A 21,565-nucleotide genomic window follows, 5' to 3' on the forward strand; every position below is an offset into this window, starting at 1 on the left:
CCAGTGTCTGAGCAGGTGGAGAAGAACAAAGGGAGCCATCTTGGGGGGTAACTGAAAATAATTATACCCATCACAAAATTATTTCCTATAGAAGATGTTTTTGAATATTAAAAAAAAAAATAACTCTGACAACAGAATGTCCAACAACCTACCAAGCTCCTCATTGCAAGGACTGTGTCTTAAACTATCTTCCATGGAGCCTGGCTCTGTGTTGGGTATACAGTTGCTGATAGATAACTGATTTTCATATGAATGAAAGTAATCACTTGAAGTTTTATAGTACTTTGGAGTTGACAAAACACTTCAACATCCAAGGCTGTGTTTTCCTCTCAAGGCGTCCTGGAGAGTTAGCAGGGATGGGCAATTGCGCATGAATGAGGAGAAGAAAGCTTCAGTGAGTTATGTGACTGGGCCACGGTCATAGAGCTGGAATCAGTGGTAGAGCCCAGACCTCCATACTCTACAACCAGGGCTCTTTCAGACACGTGGACACCTCCTAGAAAAAGGTATCAAAGATAGTTGAGACTAGATATACTCAGGAAGTGTCTCACTCAATATGCTACTGTGTGAAACATTTGTTTTTGTGTGTGTGTGTGTGAGTCTGTTCCCCTCTCTGTCACTTGTTCATGCCTTTATTTTCAGACATCTCTGGAGCTGCACTGGTGTTGTGCCTCAGTTTCTGCTTCTAGGTATCCTTTTCCATTCTCTTTGCCTTCCTCTTGGGTCTGTGTGGTTCTGTGTCCTTAGCTAGGTTGTGTGGTCCTGCTCTGCTCCATGAGATTCCAACTGTTCACCACAGCCCTGCTTTTCTCCCCCTTTATTTCTTACTGCCCCACTTAATCCTGGATTTCGTTTGAAAAAAGGACAGGAACATATTTTCCCATTTTCCACATACCTGCAAGTACTCAGAGCACTCTAGGTATACAATAAATTGCAAACAACAAAGATTAAACCACCATTAGGGAGACTGGGATTGACACATATACATTATTGATACTATGTATAAAATAGACAACTGATGGGAACATACTGTCTAGCACAGTGTAGTAACCTAAATGGGAGGGAAATCCAAAAGGGAGGGGATATGTGTATGTGTGTGGCTGATTCATTTTGCTGTGCAGTGGAGGCTAACACAACATTGTAAAGCAACCATACTTCAACAAAAATTAATTCAAAAAGAAACACCATTAGGATGACATTGCATCTCCTTATTTTAATTTTCTCATATAACAAATGGAAAGCGGTATTAGTACTTACAAGCATTCATTTCCTCTAAATTCAAAGCAATGTTATTTTAAAAGATTTTCAGGACTTCCCTGGTTTCACAGTGGTTAAGAATCCACCTGCCAATACAGGGGACACAGGTTCAATCCCTGGTCTGGGAAAATCCCACATGCCGTGGAGCAACTAAGCCCGTATGCCACAACTATTGAGCCTGTGCTCTAGAGCCCGCGAGCCACAACTACTGAGCCCACGTGCCACAACTACTGGAGCCCACACGCCTAGGGTCTGTGCTCCGCAACAAGAGAAGCCACTGTAAAGAGAAGCCCGGGCACTATACTGAAGAGTAAGCCCTGCTCCCTGCAAGTAGAGAAAGCCTGTGCGCAGTAATGAAGACCCAATGCAGCCAATAAATACGTAAATAAATTAATTAATTAAATAAAAAGCTTAAAAAATAAAGCATGAAAAGGTTTTCAGGATAACAAACAACACCTTCCCCCAAATATCAGTGTTTTAAGACATCGAGGATTTGTCGCTTCCGCGTGGTTAAATGAATATTCACAAATGCAATTCCGTGAGTGTGGCGTGGTGGTGTGGGGCTCTGCTCCAGGTAGTCATTCAGGGATGAGGCCTTCCATGTGGTGGCTTGACTATTTTCTAGAGTCTCAGAGTTCTTTACCGGATTCTTTGCATGCAGCAGGTGTATAAAGAGAGGGTTCCAGTTTACCTGGAGGATTATGTGGGAGATGTCAGGCCTAGAAGTGCCATATATCACTTCTAACGACATTCTATCGACCAGAACTTAATCATACTGCACCAATTAATTACAGAGAAAGCTGGGAAATAAAGTTTATCTTTGTGCCCAGTAGTAAAAAGAAATGAATTTTGGTGAATTGATAGCATTATCTCTGCTATAATGAGAATTTATAACTACCTCCCAGTTTTATAAAATGCTGCCTAATATAAGTATCATCTTCTCCCTGAGGACAAATTTTGTAAAAGGGAAAAGTACCTGAGAACTAAATGGATTAAGAAAAGATATGAAACACGCAGAATTCATTCTAATTAACCACAGCAAAAAGGATCATCACTTGTTTTTCATTGCGTGGAAAGAAAGAAAAACAAAATGTGTATCTTCTCTTTTGAATGTATTGGGCTTATCGATTTGGTCTTACTAAAACCAGAATTGGTGAAAGCAATGCTTCACATGTGAAATGGACGTTCATATGCTCCCCTCGCTACTTGTACTTTACCCTTTCCTGACATTTTCTCACCGAGTCATTCTTAGTCATCCGTTTATTCATTCATTCAGCATTTACTGAGACCAGGCATTCTGGTTAAGGTAGGAGGAACAAGTCACTCCTTCTGCTGCCACCCACATCTTTTCTGACTAGACAGAAATGTAAGTATAGTATGAGAAGTACAATGACAGAAATAAATAGAAGGAAGCATAAGACCTAGAAGAAATTATATTTAAAAATATTGTTGAGAATACCTCAAACTACACATGCCTCTGACAAACAATTACTAAATGCTGACTATACATTGGTGGATTTTAGGGTGGGGTAGGCAAACAAAAATTATGGTTCTCTTCAAATAAAGGTTACAATCATCACTGAGATATATTTCTATGACTGGAAGAGAGACTGTTAACAAATATAGGAAAATATTCAAATTGATTTATAAACACTGAGCTTCTGGAAATACAGCAAACAAAAAGCCAGAGGTCACCATTGGCTGCAGGCTGCTGCCATTGGGACATCTTCCCGACATGGCCAGAAAACGTCTAACTGCCCTACATGCTGGGTTCCCACTTAGCAAAGTCCCTGGGAGAAGAAACCAGAACAGTTAAGCTTTATTCAATGCAGTTTTTAATCTTGAAGTTCGGGAACTGGGGAGATTTAGTCATTTATTTTTGAGCTCATGGAAAGAAGGGGTTGATAGCAACAGCTTACCCAGTTAGCAGGCAGGCTCGCCACACAGCTGTGCTGGCCTATTTCAATTAGGATCCTTTCGGACTTACATCACCTCTGCAATGCCAGTCCTAAGCCGCTCATGAGCCAGTCCTGCCACTCAAGTCAAAATTCAGCCACATGGTATGGCTTTTATGATGCAGAGAGAAAACGAAACGAGCTTGTCTCATTCTGGTGAAAACACAGAGTTTGAAGCCAGCTCACTAGAGGAAGAAAATTAGTAAAAACAGCAAGACTCTCAAACTTGATTTAGACACATTTTCCTGTAATTATCTCAACATGCTTCACCAGGAGGTTATTCGTGATGAGTCAATGGATGCGCTTACTCAAGAAAAGACTGTGGTCCTCCTGCTACAAAGAGGTCACTTCTGGGTCACTCTACTCAGGGGACCACAAGAAACAGCAGAATATGCACAATGAGGGAAGGGTAGAATGAAACTTACATAATCAGACCTGGAACCTGAAATAGACAAATCAGAAGCAGAGGTGTCACTTGAGCAAAGAAACTGGACAGTATACATGAAGTTAGGAAACACCCAATAGGTAGAGAATTAGAGAAACACGTGAGTCTCTTTACATCCTATGCTCTCTGAATTTAGTTCTCAAACAGTTGTGATGCCTATATGTACAAGATATTCTACTAGGTACTGCAGGAGATGCAGAAATTCACAGGACACTGTATTTTTCCTGAATGAGTTTAAAATTATATTTTGATTAAGCCATAATAATGGGGAGAATCAAAATACCAGATCATGTCTCATGCAAACATAAATTTTATGCAAAATGTACCAACAAACTGGGTTTAAAAATGAGGAGCTAGTGTGGGGTTAAAAACACTTCACTGATTAAAATTGCACATACCCTGACTTTAATTTTATTATAAAGATATAAAAATGAACTCTGCCACTCCTAAGTTTGAGTAATTGCCTACCCCGTGGTGGGCTTGAGATTTGCTTTCCACTTTATTCATACTTACTGGTAAAGGGGAATCAACATGTATGAACACTCCTAAAAATGCACAAATACATTTATTTATTATGTAGTATCAAAAGTCTTTAATATATCCACACAGTCTTTCAAGGAAAAACTCGCCTGGTGTAACAGGATTCTTTTGTAGTTCACTAGTGACCGCTATTGGACATACTTCCCTCAACTGACATGAAGCCATAGAACTGGTTCATGTGCAAATAATAACGGGGGCCAGAAAGTGGTCCTGAAAAAGACTGAAACACTAAAAACAAGAGAAAACAAAAATGTAGCTGGCCACGTCTAGACAAAAATGTCACAAAAACATGAAGTAAATAATGTTTAAAGAAATGCCTCACTGCGTTCTCCAGATCTACATGAAATATCCTTAAGCTTGATTTAAGGAGAATGCAGTCATGAGAGTAAGAAATGGATGTAAAGCATTATAGAAAGGTGCTTGTGTGTGCACACGGGGACACACAGGCACACACACACGCACGCACTTACTGGAGCAGGCCAGCGTCTGCTATAAATAAGGGGCTTCACATTCATTCCACAAGCTCATGGTGCTTCTCACCATCCAAGATAGATCCACTTAGATAATAGCAGAGGAGAGTGCCAGAGCGACCGAAGGGAATGGGCTATTGTGCTTGACTAGTTTCCATGTATAAATTAGTGCGGAGAAGAAAAAGAAATTCAACAGAAAAACACATGTACTTTATTATAATTCCGAGTGTTACCCTTGCAACTCCCACAATAGCAGGCGAAACAGCTTAAAACCACTTAAAAGAAACAAAAAGCAAATGCAAATTTGATTAAATGCCTTTCTGACAAGAAGTGATTTGACTTCAAGTTTGGCTGGACACATATGTCAATGGCCGGTCATGGTTTTTGCCACATTCCTTCTGAGCTGAACAATTGGGACAAAGGAGGGAGAAGGGAAAAGGGGAGCAGGGTGGGGAGATGGGGAAGGTTGGGCTGTGTGGCTTACTTTGACCTGAATATCAGAACAAAATCTCTTGCTCAGCACTGCTGCCCTAGTGTGTCCAGAGTAAAAAAGCAGTCTATGAGGTTTGAACTTTGCATGAAAATGTGGGTGGTGACCAAAAATAGATATAAAACACACAGGGACTTCATTGTCTCAGGAATAATGCTCCAGTGGGAAAGAGTTTTGGTAAAACTGAGGGTGAACAGCATTCAATATCTGCATACACTCAAGAACCAAGTCATGATACAGATGATTCTGCTACCAGTGATATGAAGGCTGTTTTGAAGTAGAAACTGGGCTTTGCCACTAAGCAAACAGGCTGTTTTCCAATTAAGTAAAAGGGAATCTTTAAAAATTGCTTAAATTAATTCTAAGAGTAGACAGACTCTTATAATGTATAAAACAATTATAGGAAAAGCAAGCCACCCAATTCAATTTCCCGAGCCAGACTGAAGGTTGAGCTGAAAACGTCACACTTCCGGTTCTAAGTCAACTACTGATCAGGCTAGAGGTCAGTTTCTCTTGAGCCAATAATTTACTTTTGGCTCCAAAGCTAAATGGGATGGTGAATGAGCAAGTGTGACAAGTGCCCATAATGTTGTACACATCTTTAGTGTCCAAGATGAGGCAAAAAGCCTAAGTACCTCCAACAAAGACTAAAGAGCAACCTGTGTCACTGCTTCCATCACTGCTAAAGATTTTACAACCATAGTAGAAAGCAAACAAGTTATTTTCTCTCCATTATTTCACTTCTGAGTTCAAATATAAGCTTGCTTCCTTTTCTGTAGAATGGGTTACAAAGGCCTCATTTGTAAGATTATTAGGAGAATTCACTGTAATGCTTTTCAAACAACTGGCCTTGTGTTTGGCACATTCAGACACACAATGCATGGCAGGTAAGAGTAACACTGCTATTATTCTGCACAGGGATGTATCTTGGCACTGAGCAGGCAGTTCTTTCTTTTCTAGCTTAACTCTCAGAATCCCAGTTCATTTAAATACAAGCATAGAACAAACCTCGGTTTTGTTTCTTTTTATCCTCATAATACAATTATTGCAATTTAAACAAAGTATGTTTTATGTTTCAAATCTGAAATAAGCAAACACTCCTTTTTATCCACATAAGTGTCTCTACATGCTCAAATACATATATGAATATTCAAGATATCAAAGAGAAATATAATGCATTCACCAAGTGGGTAGCAAAACAATCTATTCCTGAATGGGAAAGTTCTTCCAAAGTATAACGAGACCATACTTCTATATGAAGATACCAAAAAAAAGTACTGTGTACTGGTAATTTGCTTCATGATGTAATTAAATGGGAAAAATAACCCATGCTTTTAAAAAAAATCACAAAGAGGGAAAGACGAGGCAAACTAATGGTGTGTATATAAGTAACACGTCCCATATGGAAAAAATGAGACACCTTTCATAAACTGCTTGCCCCACTAGTCATAAAGCACACCTAAACATTCTGCTTTTTATATTCCTCAGAACAGTTAAAAACTTACAGTCCATTCATACTTAAAATTCAGTTTGCATTTAAATTTCTATGAGAAATTGAAAATATACTTCTATATTTACAGCTTTTGCAATGTAGCATTATGAATTCTTGGCTACAACGATGCAAACAAGAAGTGGGAATGCTAACATGTTTAATCACTATCTGATGACCTGATGGGCCTTCCTGGAGTTTTAAAATTTGTGCTAAATAGCTTGCTCCCCTTCTTCAAAGTTATAGTGCAGATCAAATTTGTCAGAGTCTAATCAGAACAAACATCCCTTCATCTTCTATGAATCAATGCAACCTATACACGCGTTCCTTTTTTCCCTTTTTCCCTTCTGGCCTGGTTACCTTCCGAGGAAGGGCTGACTTTCCATAAGTGCGACAGGGAGAGAGCTACAATCACGTTTGTTTGGGCTCAGTGCGTGCAAATTTTGGAATTAAACCTTCAGATGAGGTTTACGAAGCTGCCTGCCCAGAACACTCTGGTTTTTAAAAAATGTGCATTGCTATTAATATTTTCAGTGCAGATTTTTTTTGGACAGTAAAGGTTCATTTTCTGCCCATAAAACCAAGTATGAGTCACAACGGAACATTTACTTCGAGTCAAAAATGCAGTGTGTGCTGACGTTCCAGAGCAGAGCATCTTATCACTGTGGAAAGCAGCCGCACAAAAAGTCAGCATTTTCTTCCTCTTCAAAAGCAGATCTGAGATCAAAGACCATAATCCTCAATTCATAAATACTAGCGTTAACTTGTATCCATAGATGACTTGCCCTAATTATGAGCTATAATCTGGGTTGGCCACAGAGAGGCTTTCGGTCCCTCTTTTACCTGGTTCCCTAGCACATGTGCACAGAGGAAGGACAACTCATAAAAGGCAGTGGGGGAAAGCCCCTCACAGCCTATCCTTCAATAAATCCCAGGAACACCACAGTGAGTGAGTTTGATTTCAGGACGTCTGTTACCTAAATTCCAAGCATGCACACCACCATTTATACAGCCCTTAGCTCACAAACTCCACGCAGTATATCCCAAAGTTCATGTCTTAGTACCCCTATATACCTCTAACTAATCCCACGGTCTTGCAGACTTTATTTTGCTTGGGAAGTTGGGGTTAACGTTCTGCAAGAAGCTTTTTTCTTTTTTTTAAATCATGTAAATTATTTTACCTGGCGTTTGAAGAGAAAGATACACACAGGCACACATACTGACACACATACACACGTACACAACACCCCAACAGCACCCAGACTAACCGGCCATAGCGATGTATTGAAATGAAAAAGCATTTACCAGAAGCAGGAAAGCCAGAAAGAGGAGCAGTGTGCCAGGAGTTGCCCGACGGCAGCATTCCATGCTTGGATCCTTGCCGGAATCCGAATCGGACACTGAATAAGCTGCTAAGTGCTCCTCTGCCTGCTGTCACATCCAGTACTGGTGCTAACACTCCAGCGCTGCCTATCAGCTTCCATCAGCCCCGCTCACATTTCCTGACCGAGGGGTGGGTGGGTGGGTGGATGGGTGGGGGGTAAGCTGAATGGAATCTCTCTCGGAGCAGGCAGCCAGCCAATCAGGCTCCTGCTAATCAGACATGCTGAATAACAAAGCCAGGGGGACAGAGAAAGTGTAACAGTGCTAGCGAGAAAGGGGGGAAAGGACGAAAAAGAAAGGAGAGAGGAGGAGCGCGTGCCAGAGCCAGAAGAGAAATGCAAAAGATGCAGAATTGCAAAAGATGAAGCAGAGCCCTCTGCTTATAACTAACCTGGTTAGTTTCTTTGTGAGATACATTTCTATTTGCCATTTGCTTGTGCTGGTGCCTGTTGCTTTGTAAAGTACAGTAGCTCCCTGTGACTGTATTGTTCCATTCAGGAGAGAAACTTAATGCCTGTCAATATATAACATATGCCATAAAGGGAAAGAACCACAGACAAAAACTGGCTTAATATGCCCTTTAAACGTGTTCTGTACAACTGCTTTATGCCTCTTCTATAAAGTTCCTCTTTATTCTCCCCCTTGACTTAGAAAAGGGAGACTGTATAAAATTTTGAAAGTTCCTCACTAAGCCTAAATAGAGGCGTAAGTTACTTTGTGTAGTAATGACTTGATTTGAAGAAGAGAAAAAGCAGGTTACTTCTTTGCAAAGTAACAATTTAAAATAGCCCAGGTTTACTACAGCTCAGGACACAATTAGAAATTTAGATCTCTTGTTTAAAAAGAAGCCCTTAGCTAAGACTCTGAGATTTGTGGGGCTGAAATTTGGGGTTGAGGAACAGCCTGGTTTTGACACAGTGCCAACTCTCAACTATCAGCTTTAGCAGGAGGAGGGAAAGAAAGGGTGAATTAAATCCTCAGTTAATCCCCAAACCTTTTAACCAACAGTTTCAGCCTCCTCCTTATCCACATCCTTTATCGGAGCTGCTATAATGTAGCAGAAAAGGCTGAAGGGAGTTTTACCTCCTTTTCCTTCTACTGTTGCAAGAGGGTTGGAGGAGGAGATGACCTTTCCAGGTCCAGTCCAGCCCTGGAGGAGGTACTGATGACCAGTGAAATGATGACAAGGCCAGGCCAGCAACAGCAAAGAGAAGGTCAGGAAGCTTCTGAGTCTGGTTAAACTACCAGCAAGTAAGAATGAATTCTAATAGAGGAGGATTTTATTACAGTTTTAGAAAAGCGTTAAGTGTCAAACAAGGACACCTTTCACCTTATCTATTAAGGAAATCACTGAATTTTTGAAAGAATGAAATAGCAAACTTGGCCTTACATTTCCATAGGTGTGTCACCAGGAAGTTCTTCCTTTGTAGATCTCCTGATAGCCCAAAACATACATGGTGAAGGTAGAAGATATTTAGAATTAATGTTCTTTCCTTTCATTAGTAAAAAATACTGACAAGAGGCATGAAACATACAAATATGGAAAACCTGATCGAGCTATAATAGGCATGTGAATACAGGCAGGTCTGCTTCTATACATATCCGCAGTGTTGCTTTTCAAAAAAGGGGAGAAAAGCAGGTTGTTCAACTTCAGGTTACTTACTTCATACGGAATATCAGTGAAAGACAGAAGAGCTTTAAAAATCCCATTTTCAACCTATTAGGAAAGTCAGGGCATACAAGGATCCGCCTTTTTCCTCACCTAGAAAAATGGATAGTACAAATCTGCAACAAAGAGATCCTATTCTTGAAGTACACTTTTTCCGTTCAGAAAGATTAGTTTTACACATCTCTCAAAAACTAGCTAATGCTCATAAGCTAAAGAGTATTCATGAGGAGATGTAAAAATGCTTGACTGGCATTATCTGAAATCCTCATATTAAAATGGCTTGATTGAAATAAACTTTCACTTAAAAAGCCGTGTTATACATCTCTCTTTTACATATTGAAACTTTCTGCTATGCATTCTTTTCTTCTACCAGTGTCATTGGCTAAAGAGTTTCAACTTGTTCTAAAAAATGGAATATTTTCTCTAATACCACTTCTTCCCTCTTCACACATAAACATCACTCATCAGGAAGATCCAAAGGGAAGAAGAGGTGGTGGGAAAAGTAAGAATAGCAATAATGATTATGATACAATACCATTTGTAGAAAATTAGATAAAAAATTGCTATGGTCAGAGAATAATTGGTAGCCACTTCTGTGCTAGTCTAGATTCCTTCCTGCTTTGGAAATAAATATTGGCTAGATATTTTGAGTCAGAGATTTCTGCCTTGGAGTTTTGATGAACATATCAATGTCCATCAAGATAGTCATCTTAATGAAGTTACCAAATAGTATGATATTTTTAATTCAAGCCCTCAGCCATGTGTTGAATGCTCAGAGGATGCCCGCCAAAATGTGTCATGCTTCTGGTCCCTTTGTGAGTAGCGTTTCCTTTCCCATTGGGGCTGCCCAGAGAAAATAGGAAAAGCAACCGTACAGCCAAGCATTACACCCTGCAGGGCAAACTCCTAGCTGACTGTAATTTCAGAAAAAAGAAGAACAAAATCAAGTTGGGTTAGGGTGATTGGGGTAAGTCTGGGGGAGGAGCTAATTCTGATAATTACCAAAGTTTATGTGCTATCTTTAAAGTTTACAGTGATTCTATACCTACAATCTCATTTGACTTTTTTGACTCCTCGCGAAGTTGATTAAGTACTCACCCCATTTGATGTATTTGGAAACTGAGGCTCAGAAAAGTTAAGCGATTGATCTTGGGTCCCACTGGTTAGAACCAACCTTTGAATAGGGTCTTCTGATTCTAAATCACTTTCATGTCATACACCTATATGTAAATACACACACACATATATATACATATATATGTAGGCAGGTAGGTATGTACGTATCTCTATGCAGATGTTGGCAGTGGTGTCCCACTTGTTTGGAGGGGGTCATTTATAGTAAAGGCAAAAGAGCAGAAGGCAGGCTACCCAGGTTTTATGGTGGGTATATATTACTGACAATGGAAAGTATCTTATTTTAGTCTACAACTCCTTTGTCTCCCATCTTTGTCATTTCTAAAACTTTTTTCAGTGCCAAGGAAAAATAACATAAAACCCTAGGTAATCTAGATCCATGCTAGCAGCAGCCTGGGAAAGGCCTCTTATGGCATCTGAGCAGGGCGTTGGCCCTGTTCCTTTTTTCCTCTCCAGGTATCTAAATGAAAGCCGTCTGCCAGTGTCTGAGCACCAGCAGCTGACGCAGCAGCAGTGGCGGCAGCCCCAGCTGCTGTAATACTGGTTACGGGCCCCCTGCACAATATATTAGGGGAAATGAAAGCAGGAGCGAGAGAGAGAGAGAGAGAGTGTGTCAGAGCTGTCTGAAGCATCATTCCAAATGGTATGGATTTAACAATACTTAATTTAAAAAACACCAGCTTGGACAGGAGCAAGCTGTTAACATTCAGTATGCTTTATGGCAGGAAAGAGTGAGCTCAACTATCGGAATTTCTCTCCTGGGGGAGAGTGCCTTACAGTGTTCACTCCAGAGCCACCTGTCTCTTCCTGAGGCTGGGCCTCCTCGCTTGGCCCTCTAGTTGCAGTGACTGTTGTCAAGACAGGGCAGAGGGTCTTCTGGAAAGAACTCAGTGTGGGAAGTGATGGTGAGCTGAGTAGGGCCTCATCTCCGCTCTTGAAGGAGGCGATTATGGCAGTGCCCGTCTTACTATCCTCATGGGCATGTGTGGAAGTTGTTTAATTTCCCTGGCTAATTCTGATATTTAAAGGGAGGAAAAAACAGAGTGAGGATGAAAGAGGTCAAGCTATTAGAAGCCGACTGCTAGTCCCAGGGGCAGAGCTGGAATTTGAGCAGGCATCTATACGATTCACCTAATATCCATTTAACACCCAAGCGACTAGAGCTTTGGTTACCATTTTCAAATCATCTTTCACATGTGACCTAATGTGATATGAACAGAAACTCTATCAGGTAGAGAGTGATTACTATCTGCAGTTTATAGATGAGGAAACTGGTGCCCTTCTTGATAAGCAGGTTCATCAGAGTTACTTATTAGCAGGTGAGAAATTGGAGCCATGTCTCAGGTTGTCTGACTTTCCCCTGGACAACTCTCTGAGAAGTTGATGATGAAAATAGCTACATTTATTGAGAGTCCCCCATGTGCCAGGCATGTGCTAAGTACTTTCTCTTTATGATTTCATGTAATCCTAACAACCCTATGAATAGGTACACATTTATCCTCATATGGATGTTATTTCTGATAGATTAGCTGTCAACATTCATCAACCAGTGCCTTCTTGAAATGCGGAGACCTGAAACCTAGAAACTACACTTCCCAGACTCCCTTGCAGCTAGCTTACTGGATGCAATTTTTAAAAAAGGTAAAAGATTTCTATGATCTGAATAGAAATCAGAGTATATGGATGCAATTTTGAAGTGGCCACTCAGAAGCACTCCCATAAGATCTGGAAGGCAGAAGTGAGGCAGAGACCACACTTTGCTCTGTGTGCTCATAAAAATGGCTACAGAGCAATGAGGTTTGCCTGCAACCATGCTAATCAGTTTCTACCTTTGTGGGTGTCAAGAGACAGGCCTAGGACATGCAGTTTTTTAGCTGGATCACAGAAGAGGGGAGTGGCTATGCAGCCCTTGCATTTCCACTGAGCAGGTGACTTCTCGGTTATGGAAGAGCCAGCAGCTCTCTTGGTAATCCCCAACTGCACAGTAGTACAAGAATCTTCAGAAAGCTCAAACTAGAGTCTTTTTCACAGACAATCCCAATTTTCTGTGAGTTAATTAATACCTTATCACACTTTCTGCTTAAATTAGCAAGATTAAATTCTCTTCTCTTTGCAGAAACCTTGATGGATTCTTTAACAGAGAAGAAAACTGAGGCATGGAGAATTAAATAACTTGTCAAGATCACGTATACCCAGAGAGGGGAAGGCCCAAGACCTGAACTCCGGTCATCTGTGTTCATAGCCACTGACGGCACTGCCCCTTTGTAGAGCAAAGGGCCACAGGAGTTAAGAGAAGGGAGAGGTCATTGCTGGTTTGAGGACTCAGTGAGGAGTAAGTATCCCAATGGAAAAAATGGAAATTGAAAAAGACCTTGAGATATAGAGACTTTTAGGGATGCAAAGAAAAAGGGAAAGGCTTTGCAAGTAAAGAGAACAGAGTAAATGGAGAGAGAGCAGGAACACGTGAAACCCAGACTTGACTCACCCTGACCCACTATTTTAGAATGCTTATAGGGGAAAGATATGTTTTTAAATTCTCTGTCCCATAGTCTCAGGTCTCATACTCAGTGATCTCCCCCTACAAAGTGTTAAGCACTGCATGTTACACATGGAAGGAACACAGCAAAATTTAAAATTTGATTTGACTTGACTCATCTCTAGTTTCCTGAAATACTAGAAGCCTCTGCTTACAGGGCTTCTCACACTGTAGGAACTTGGTTAGAATCTGTGACCCTAGTAGCAGAGAAGAATTCTGGCGGCTACTTGGTGGAGGGGAAAGAACCCAGATTTTGGAGCCAGACAGTCCCAGCTGGGCTCTACAGAAATGAATTGCTGAAAATCCCTGAACCCACTTTTTTGATTGTTTGGTTTTTGTTTTAAGCTGTTGAATGATAAGACTTCTCCTCAGGACTGCAGGGCTGTTGTGGGCAGTGGAGGGAGGGGTTTGCAGAGTCTGGCTTAGAGCTTGCTACTAAATAGGAAATCAATAAGCCTTTACCAGATTAGGTGGTGGGTATATGAGTGTCCATTGTACATGTATTTCAACTCTTCTGTGTGCTTGAAAATTCTAATAAAATTAAGAGGTAAAATCAATATCATAATTTAGATTCTAATTCTAGGATGCCCTCCTCCCCTGAAAAATCCACTAAACAAGTAAGCAAGCAAACTGATTAACAGAGCACTGAACTGCATTGGGAGGGTAGAATTACACATCACCTTCAAACTGGTGGTTCTTGTTCCTCCTTTTTCTACATTTCTGGGGTTACGTCATGGATCTCAGAGACTTGTTATTGAATTAGATTCAACAAAATACTTATTAAGTACCTACTGTGTGTAAGGCATGATAAATTGAGAATTCTGGCAACAGATAAACTGTCTTTCATAGCCTTTTTGACATAGAGAGACACCAGTTTAATCTTCAAGGTTTGAATTACGATTGTAATACTCACATATTAAACCCAAGTGTAATATATAAATCCAAGGCCCTTGATTCTTAGTTCAGTATTATTTCCATGACATCATCCTCTACAGATAAAATAATTATCCCAGAGCCAGACAATAAGGTGAAGGGGTGTGAACAGATTTATAGATAATATAGAGAGAGCAGGATTAAAATGCAAAAGCCAAATTCCTCAGCTTGGCATTCAAGGACCTCCCTGATCTGTTTCCTGTCCCAGGATAATAGAAAGTCATGCTCCAGCCCAATTGAAATACCTGATTTACTCCAATCCTCCAAATCCTTCCACTTCTGTATATTTGTTCATCCTGTCCCTCCTGCCTGGAAGATCCTTCTTTCCGCCTCTGCTTCCCTAAAAATCCTTTTAATTCTTTAAGGTGTAGACAATGTCGGCTCCTCCACAAAGCCTTGTACATAATGGGCATTAGATAAATATTTGTTAAATTAATACAGGCATTAATTAGTGTATGCCTTATCTACAGATATAGTAGCAGGAAAAAAGAAAAACAAGGGGAAGAAAAGCAAGCAGGAGAGTTACAAAAGAACAGAAAATATAGTTTCTAAAAATTAAGAGAAAATGTAGATGACATTTGAAATAAAACTTGAATTTCAGAACAGCAATTAAACCATGGAAAATCATAGAATGCAGAGCTATATGTAATGAGGTGGATAGACTTAGAGTCTGTCATACAGAGTGAAGCCAGAAAAAGAAAAACAAATATTGTATGCTAACTCATATATACGGAATCTTAAAAAAAAAAAAATGGTACTGATGAACCCAATGACAAAACAAGGATAAGGATGCAGATGCATAGAATGGACTGGAGGACATGGGGTTGGGGGGTGGGGGGCAAAGGGGAAGCTGGGACGAAGTGAGAGAATAGCATAGACATATATATACTACCAACTGTAAAATAGATAGCCAGTGGGAAGTTGCTGTATAACAAAGGGAGATCAGCTGGATGATGGGTGATGCCTTAGAGGGACGGGACGGGGAGGGTGGGGGGGGAGTCGCGGGAGGGAGGGGATATGGGGATATGTGTATAAATACAGCTGATTGACTTTGGTGTACCTCATAAGCTGGTACAAGAGTGTAAAGTAATTATATTCCAATAAAGAGCTTAAAATAAAATAAAAAAAAGAGAAAATCATAGAATGCTTCTTCTAAAATAAAATAGATCCTTGTTAGCCTTCAATTTTATTCTTGTTATAGGCTGGTTATATTTGCTAACACCAGGTAGATGAATGGTTTCTCTGTTAAGTCACAAAGATTATCTCCTATCACAATGATAAATACTGTCAAAGAAATATCCAAAACTATCATAGAGTGAAATACCAAAACAGCCTCTAACTGAAAATAATTTATAATACAGTTTATTTTTTAAGATTCTGAAAAGGACATGAGGTTTGTGGGTAAAACTGGATATTTTATCTTTCTTACTTGAAAATGTGGTGGGCCTTTCTTTGGAAGGCTTTCATGAGGAACATGGAACTTGGTAAGCACGGCCAAAAGAGAAAAAAAGAATAACAACGTAGAGAACTGAATACAAGCCAACAACAACAAAAACATGACTAAAATGCAGGTTCCTCAGGGGAAAATAAGAGGTGTGATTGGCAGAAACAGGTAAAAGAATTCAGAGATTTATCTTTTTCACATGTGCATTTCCTAGAAGTTAAAATCCAATATTGGTTTCCCAGCACAGAAACTAGTAGTTTTGCAAAGTATAGGGTTCCAAGGATAAAGGGGAAAACCCCTCCTCCTGAGACATGATTGTACAGTGGGAGCCAATCACAGAAGCCTTGGGGAAGAGCTGGAAGGGAGACAAGTCCTAGCCTGGAGGTTTCTTGCATTGAAAGCCAGAGAATGAAGGAGGGAAATTCGCTATGTGTCACTTGAGAATACTCTGAGGAGGAATACCAGTGAGGGCACATCTAGGATGTACAAATGAAGAGGCAGCAAGGTCCAAGGCACATGACTGTAGAGGTTTTGTCATGGTCTGCTCTGGAGAGGGACATGCTAGTCAAAATGGGCACATGGTCCTAGTTTTTGGTTTTGGTGTCAGTTACATGTCTTTTCTTTGTTCTCCCTCCCCCACTTCTCCTTCTGTGTCCCCTCACTTTCTATCAGTTGGACTGGGATAGAAAAGCTCTTGTCACTAGCATTGTAAGTAGAATGGCTTTGTAAGCAGAATATTTACGGTAATCATATGCGTTTACTTTCACTCTCATCAGCTTGATTTTTAAACTCTAGCCTGCATTTTAAGGGAAAGAATATTTTAAATAACCTATCTGTGGCAGAAATGTTAGCTATCTCCTAATATTTGTCATTCTTTTTCTGCTTTGGTAGTGAACATACATTGCCACCCAGAAAAGAGACATTTCCGACCCTCTCTTGCAGCTATGTGAGACCATGTGACAATATTCTCATTAAGGAGATGTAAGTGGAGGTCATGGGTACAATTCCAAGTAATGTCCTTAAAGAAAACAGCATCTTCTGCTCCACTCTTTCCTCCTTTTAGTGGTTGGAATAATGATGTGAAGGCTGGAACAGCCATCTTGAACTAAGATAACCTTGAAGTGGACATGATGCCCCAGAGAGAGGGCCCTGACTGCTTGACACTCTGGAACGCCACAGTGTGCCTGGATTGCCTACCTCCAGACTTCTATGAGAGAATGTGCTTAATACAACATGAATGTTTTAACATAACTTATGGGGGGTAGGACTTTGCAAAACTATCAAATAATATAGGCCAAGCTATACAGTTTAGTCCTCTGTCAGTGGAGGCCATCAGAAAGTGATAATCCTGGCCCATTTCATACTGGCCTCTTGCAGAACTGCCTTAACAGATCTCCAAATAAACATTATGCTCCTGGCTTTGACTAATGGCCAACATAGAAGTATGTATATGTGAAATGCTCTTGAGATCTTTTAAAATTATCTAGGACCATTTTGCTTATGTAGCTCAGTTATATAAGAATTCCTATGGCAAACTGTCAACACATAATGATCAAATACAAAAAAGCATGTTTTTGACAGGCTGATATGTTTTATTTGTTAGATAATGAGAGTAATATAACTCCCTGAGTTTCCAACTTTGCTTTAGCTACTAGGAAGCTCAGAATAAAAATTTGGGCTTAGGGGCCAAATCTTTCCTTAGCCTATGGTTTTAAAAAGTCCCCTCACTCTTTTTTTTTCTTGATTTTCAGATTTTTAAAAATTTCATGTAAGTAGTTTGATTTTTTTTCACTTCAGTTTTACTCTAAGCAATTTTTCAATATGTTTGGAAGAAGGTGGGGTACAAATATACAAAATAAAACATTGTAATTATAAAAAAGGGAGCTGGCTATGCAGCACTCTGAAGGAGATGGTAGAATACGAGTGATTTTGTGATGATGAAAACACTGTTTTCCCTACCCTTATGGTGACTAAACTCATTTTTGTTGCTGTCATGATTTATTAAGCTTTCCAAGCCTATTCTACCCTTGCTAAGGTTTACATTTTGCTGCCTTTGGTTATTTGGAAGAATTTTACAGTTGTTTAAGAAAACTTGTTCAAACTGGATTTTCTTTCTTTATGCTACTTCCACTGGTATAATACCATTCAAATGGAAAAATTAGTTCCCCTCAAATCAAATTTAATACCTTAGTAGAATTCATAGAACAATACTATAATTTCATGTGTACAGGTTCCATTAATCAAATTTTAGATTTAGCTGAAATTATTTTCTACTATTACAGATGATGTATGTGGGGAAGGGGTTGGCCATGTCCCAGGTCACCTGATTTATTGGATGATGTACTATTTCCATCTAGGTGACTCAGTTGCTCAGAGCCTCAAGTTAGTGACACTTGGGGTCATGAGGGCACTCTTGCCATATATTGTACAAATATATTACTGGTCTCAAGAAGACTAAGAGAAAGTTAATGAATCAATTCCAGATCATCACCAAGATTAAAAGAAAGAACAACAAACTACTCAAACATTAGACTGTAAGCCTTGAAAGCAATGTCTGTGTCGTGTTTGTTCATTCCCAACCTTTGGCACGGCTACCTGGCACACAGTAGAAGTCCAATAAACATTTGCTGAATATATGAATTAAAAAAGCACAAGTCTGATTGCTCAAAAAAATTAAACATAGAATTACCGTATGATCCAGCAATTCTACTTCTGGATATATACCCAAAATAAATGAAAACAGGGACTCAAACAGATATATGTGTATACACCATGTTCATAGCAATGTTATTCACAACAGCTAAAATATAGAAGCAACCCAAGTGTCTGTTGATAGATGAATGGATAAATGAAATGTGCTTTTCACCATATTTACATACATACATAGAATTTACATACAATGGGATATTATTCCGCCTTAAAAATGAAATTTGACCCATGCTACAAAATGGATGAATCTTGAAAACATGTATGATTCCACTTGTATGAGGTACCTAGAGTAAGCAAATTCACAGAGACAAGTAGAATGGTTGTTGCCAGGAGCAGGGTGAGGGGGTGGGGGGGAGGGAGGAAGTGGAAAATTAATGTTTACTGGGTATAGAGTTTCTACTGGAGAAGGTTAAAAAAATTTCAGAGATGGATGGTGGTGATGGCTGCACAATAACTTGAATGTACTTAATGCCACAGGACTGTGCTCTTAAAAATGGCTAAAATGGTGAATTTTAGGTGATGCCTTTTTTTTTTTTTTTACAGTCTTTACTGAATTTGTTACAATATTGCTTCTGTTTTATGTTTTGGTTTTCTAGCATGTGGGATCCTAGCTCCCCAACTCCAGGGATCAAATCTGCACCCACTGCATTGGAAGGTGAAGTCTTAACCAATGGACTGCCAGGGAAGTCCCTAGGTGATGCATACTTACTACAATAAAAATTGTTAAGGAAGAGAAAAAAGAATAGAAAAGAAAAATTAATTTACCTGTGTAAAAGCAATCCCAGTGAAAGCCCTGATGTGAACTTCTAATCCTTGTGCCAAATAACTGGAATTCAGTGTGATAATGGATACCGTGAACCATGCCTGATGACTAAATTTCCTATAAGTTAAGAAAATAAAGCAAGCACAAGCTTTACCAAAGCTACAACAAAAATGCCCCCCTGACTCAAAAGGAAAGCAACTATTAGGGAAGTGTTTCTCTGGACTAAGTTTCACAAGTGTAGATTAGATTTGGTTAAATGTAAATGAGGCTGGGTTCCCAGGGTCTTTGCACTCTTCCTACTGCCTCAGGAATGTCCTCCCTCTCATTCGTCTACTGATTCAACTCCGAGGGTTCCTCACTTTTATCTTAAAATTTCCTCAGAGAGGTCTTCCTAGATCTGTCAATCTAAATTGGCTTTTCCTGTGGCTTGTTTTCAATGCTTCTTACACAGGATGTATCATAGTTTACAGTTATTATTTATTTGTATTTATATTTATTTGTGTGATTACAATTTTAATGTCTCTCCCTTATTAGACTATAGGCTCTATAAGGGCAGGAACCATGCTGGTTTTGTTAACCACCATATCCTAGTACCTAGTACAGGGTCTAGCACATAGTAAGTGTTTAATAAGTATTTGTTGAATGAATAAATTTATTTCTAAACAAAAGTCTTCAAAGACATTGGTATCACTCCATTTCTTAAGCTGAGTAATAGATAATAGGCATTTTTTAATACATATATGCATGTATTAATTTATATCTATATTATGTGTACCTTAAACACATAAGACTTTATATATATGTGCATATTATTTATTTTTATTTATTTATCTTTACATTTATTTCCCAACTGTTAATCAATGGGCCAAGGAATTTGAATATTTCCTCACGTCTACTCCCTTTCCTGCCTTCTATATCAAAGCCCATCATTGTGGTTCAGCATCTTGCTCTAGTTCTCCCTTCTTTCAATCCTGAGGTCTGTGTTTAACAAGTTAAGACAAGTAGCTCATTGCTTTGCAATGAATGCAATTTCATTTCTTTAAATTTTATTCTGGGATACCAGTTTAATAATGATAGTGGTTGGGTAGATTAATAAAAAGGCAAGGGAAATTCATCTACATCTACCTTATATATGGACAAAAATGATGTACTGAACATGCCCATTAGTAATGATATAAGAAGCAAAATGATGCAATTTGCTCTCCAAATTAAAGAGAAAAAAATGATGCACATTAAATATTTTTATCAATGATAATACATTTTGATATAGGTTAAAATCTGATATTTAACAAAATTTGATACTAATATTTATTAAAATCTGTATATTTATGTATTATGTTTTTAACAATAAGATTTATTTTGCTTATTCATTATGTCCCTATTTTTAGATATACAATATTCCCTTTGAGGATGAGGTATAGGAAAATAAGACCTCCCTTAAAAGTTATACTTCCTAAAAATTAGATTAGAAACAAGTATTTAATTTTCCTTGCAAAATGACAATGTTTGATATCTTTAAATGGCCAATATTACCACTCATAGGCCAATATAATGTTTTCAGGAAAAGCTGGCAAAAGCAATCTGTGGTGCCATTTGCTTTAGGATTCTAGAATTATTTCCCCTTCTTTTGGAAGGAGATTTCCATTGAAACGTGAGTTTGCACATCATAGACAAGGATGCCATCCACCATGTGTGTTATAGCCAAATAGGTCTGCTGTTTAGACTTCAAAGTGTTATGCTAGAGACTTCTGTGGATGATCCAACGTAGTATTTTCACAGGTCTTTTCAAGGAATAGCTTACTTTTGTGAAGAAAGCAAGCCATGAAAAGAAACAGAGGGTAGTGATAGTACCGCGGTGTAAAACTTGCATGTACACCTAGTAAAATTTGGAAATTGAATTCACTCTGCTTCAGGTTTCATTTTCCCCCCTATTAAATCAAAGTATGACATGGGCATCACAAAATCTGCCATAAATAATTCTTCACAACCGTCTGTTTCACTTCGAGTGTCCTGGACTCTCTCCAGACATAAAACCTGGATCTACTTTTACCACTAAAAACGATAGTCCTCCCTTGGTTAGGGTTGAAGAAATTGAAACTGAAATGGAGCTTGTTGAAGCAGTTACCCTGCGTGCTGCATCTCATGCAGCAAACAAACAGGGGTTTCACCATGGAGCTAGGCAAGATCTTGAAAATCTTGACAAGATTACAAATAAGATATGGTGTTTATTATTTTAAAAACTTTCCATTGTGTTCTCCTTGGTAATGTAATATGATATATATTTTTTCCAAGAATAGGGTGTGGTTGCTCCGCGGCTTAGCCCATCATGAAATGTCATGCTTAAGACT

The 21,565-nt window shown here is 39.2% G+C and overlaps 1 protein-coding gene across 8 annotated transcripts in view; it reads right to left on the minus strand.

Annotated features, from left to right (window-relative positions):
* ADAMTSL1 (ADAMTS like 1) overlaps positions 1-21,565 on the minus strand; it is a 953,154-nt gene that overhangs the window by 414,280 nt on the left and 517,309 nt on the right. The window contains exon 1 of one of the 8 annotated variants that reach the window (XM_057720945.1): positions 7,952-8,144. The exons of the other annotated variants lie outside the window; for them this stretch is intronic. Coding sequence (XP_057576928.1) covers positions 7,952-8,014 — 63 coding nt within the window. The 5' untranslated portion in view covers positions 8,015-8,144. Of the gene's footprint in view, positions 1-7,951; positions 8,145-21,565 lie in introns of those variants that run through there. 8 annotated transcript variants of the gene reach the window in all.

This window comes from Hippopotamus amphibius, chromosome 2 (assembly GCF_030028045.1).
Source record: "Hippopotamus amphibius kiboko isolate mHipAmp2 chromosome 2, mHipAmp2.hap2, whole genome shotgun sequence".
Taxonomy (NCBI): domain Eukaryota; kingdom Metazoa; phylum Chordata; class Mammalia; order Artiodactyla; family Hippopotamidae; genus Hippopotamus; species Hippopotamus amphibius.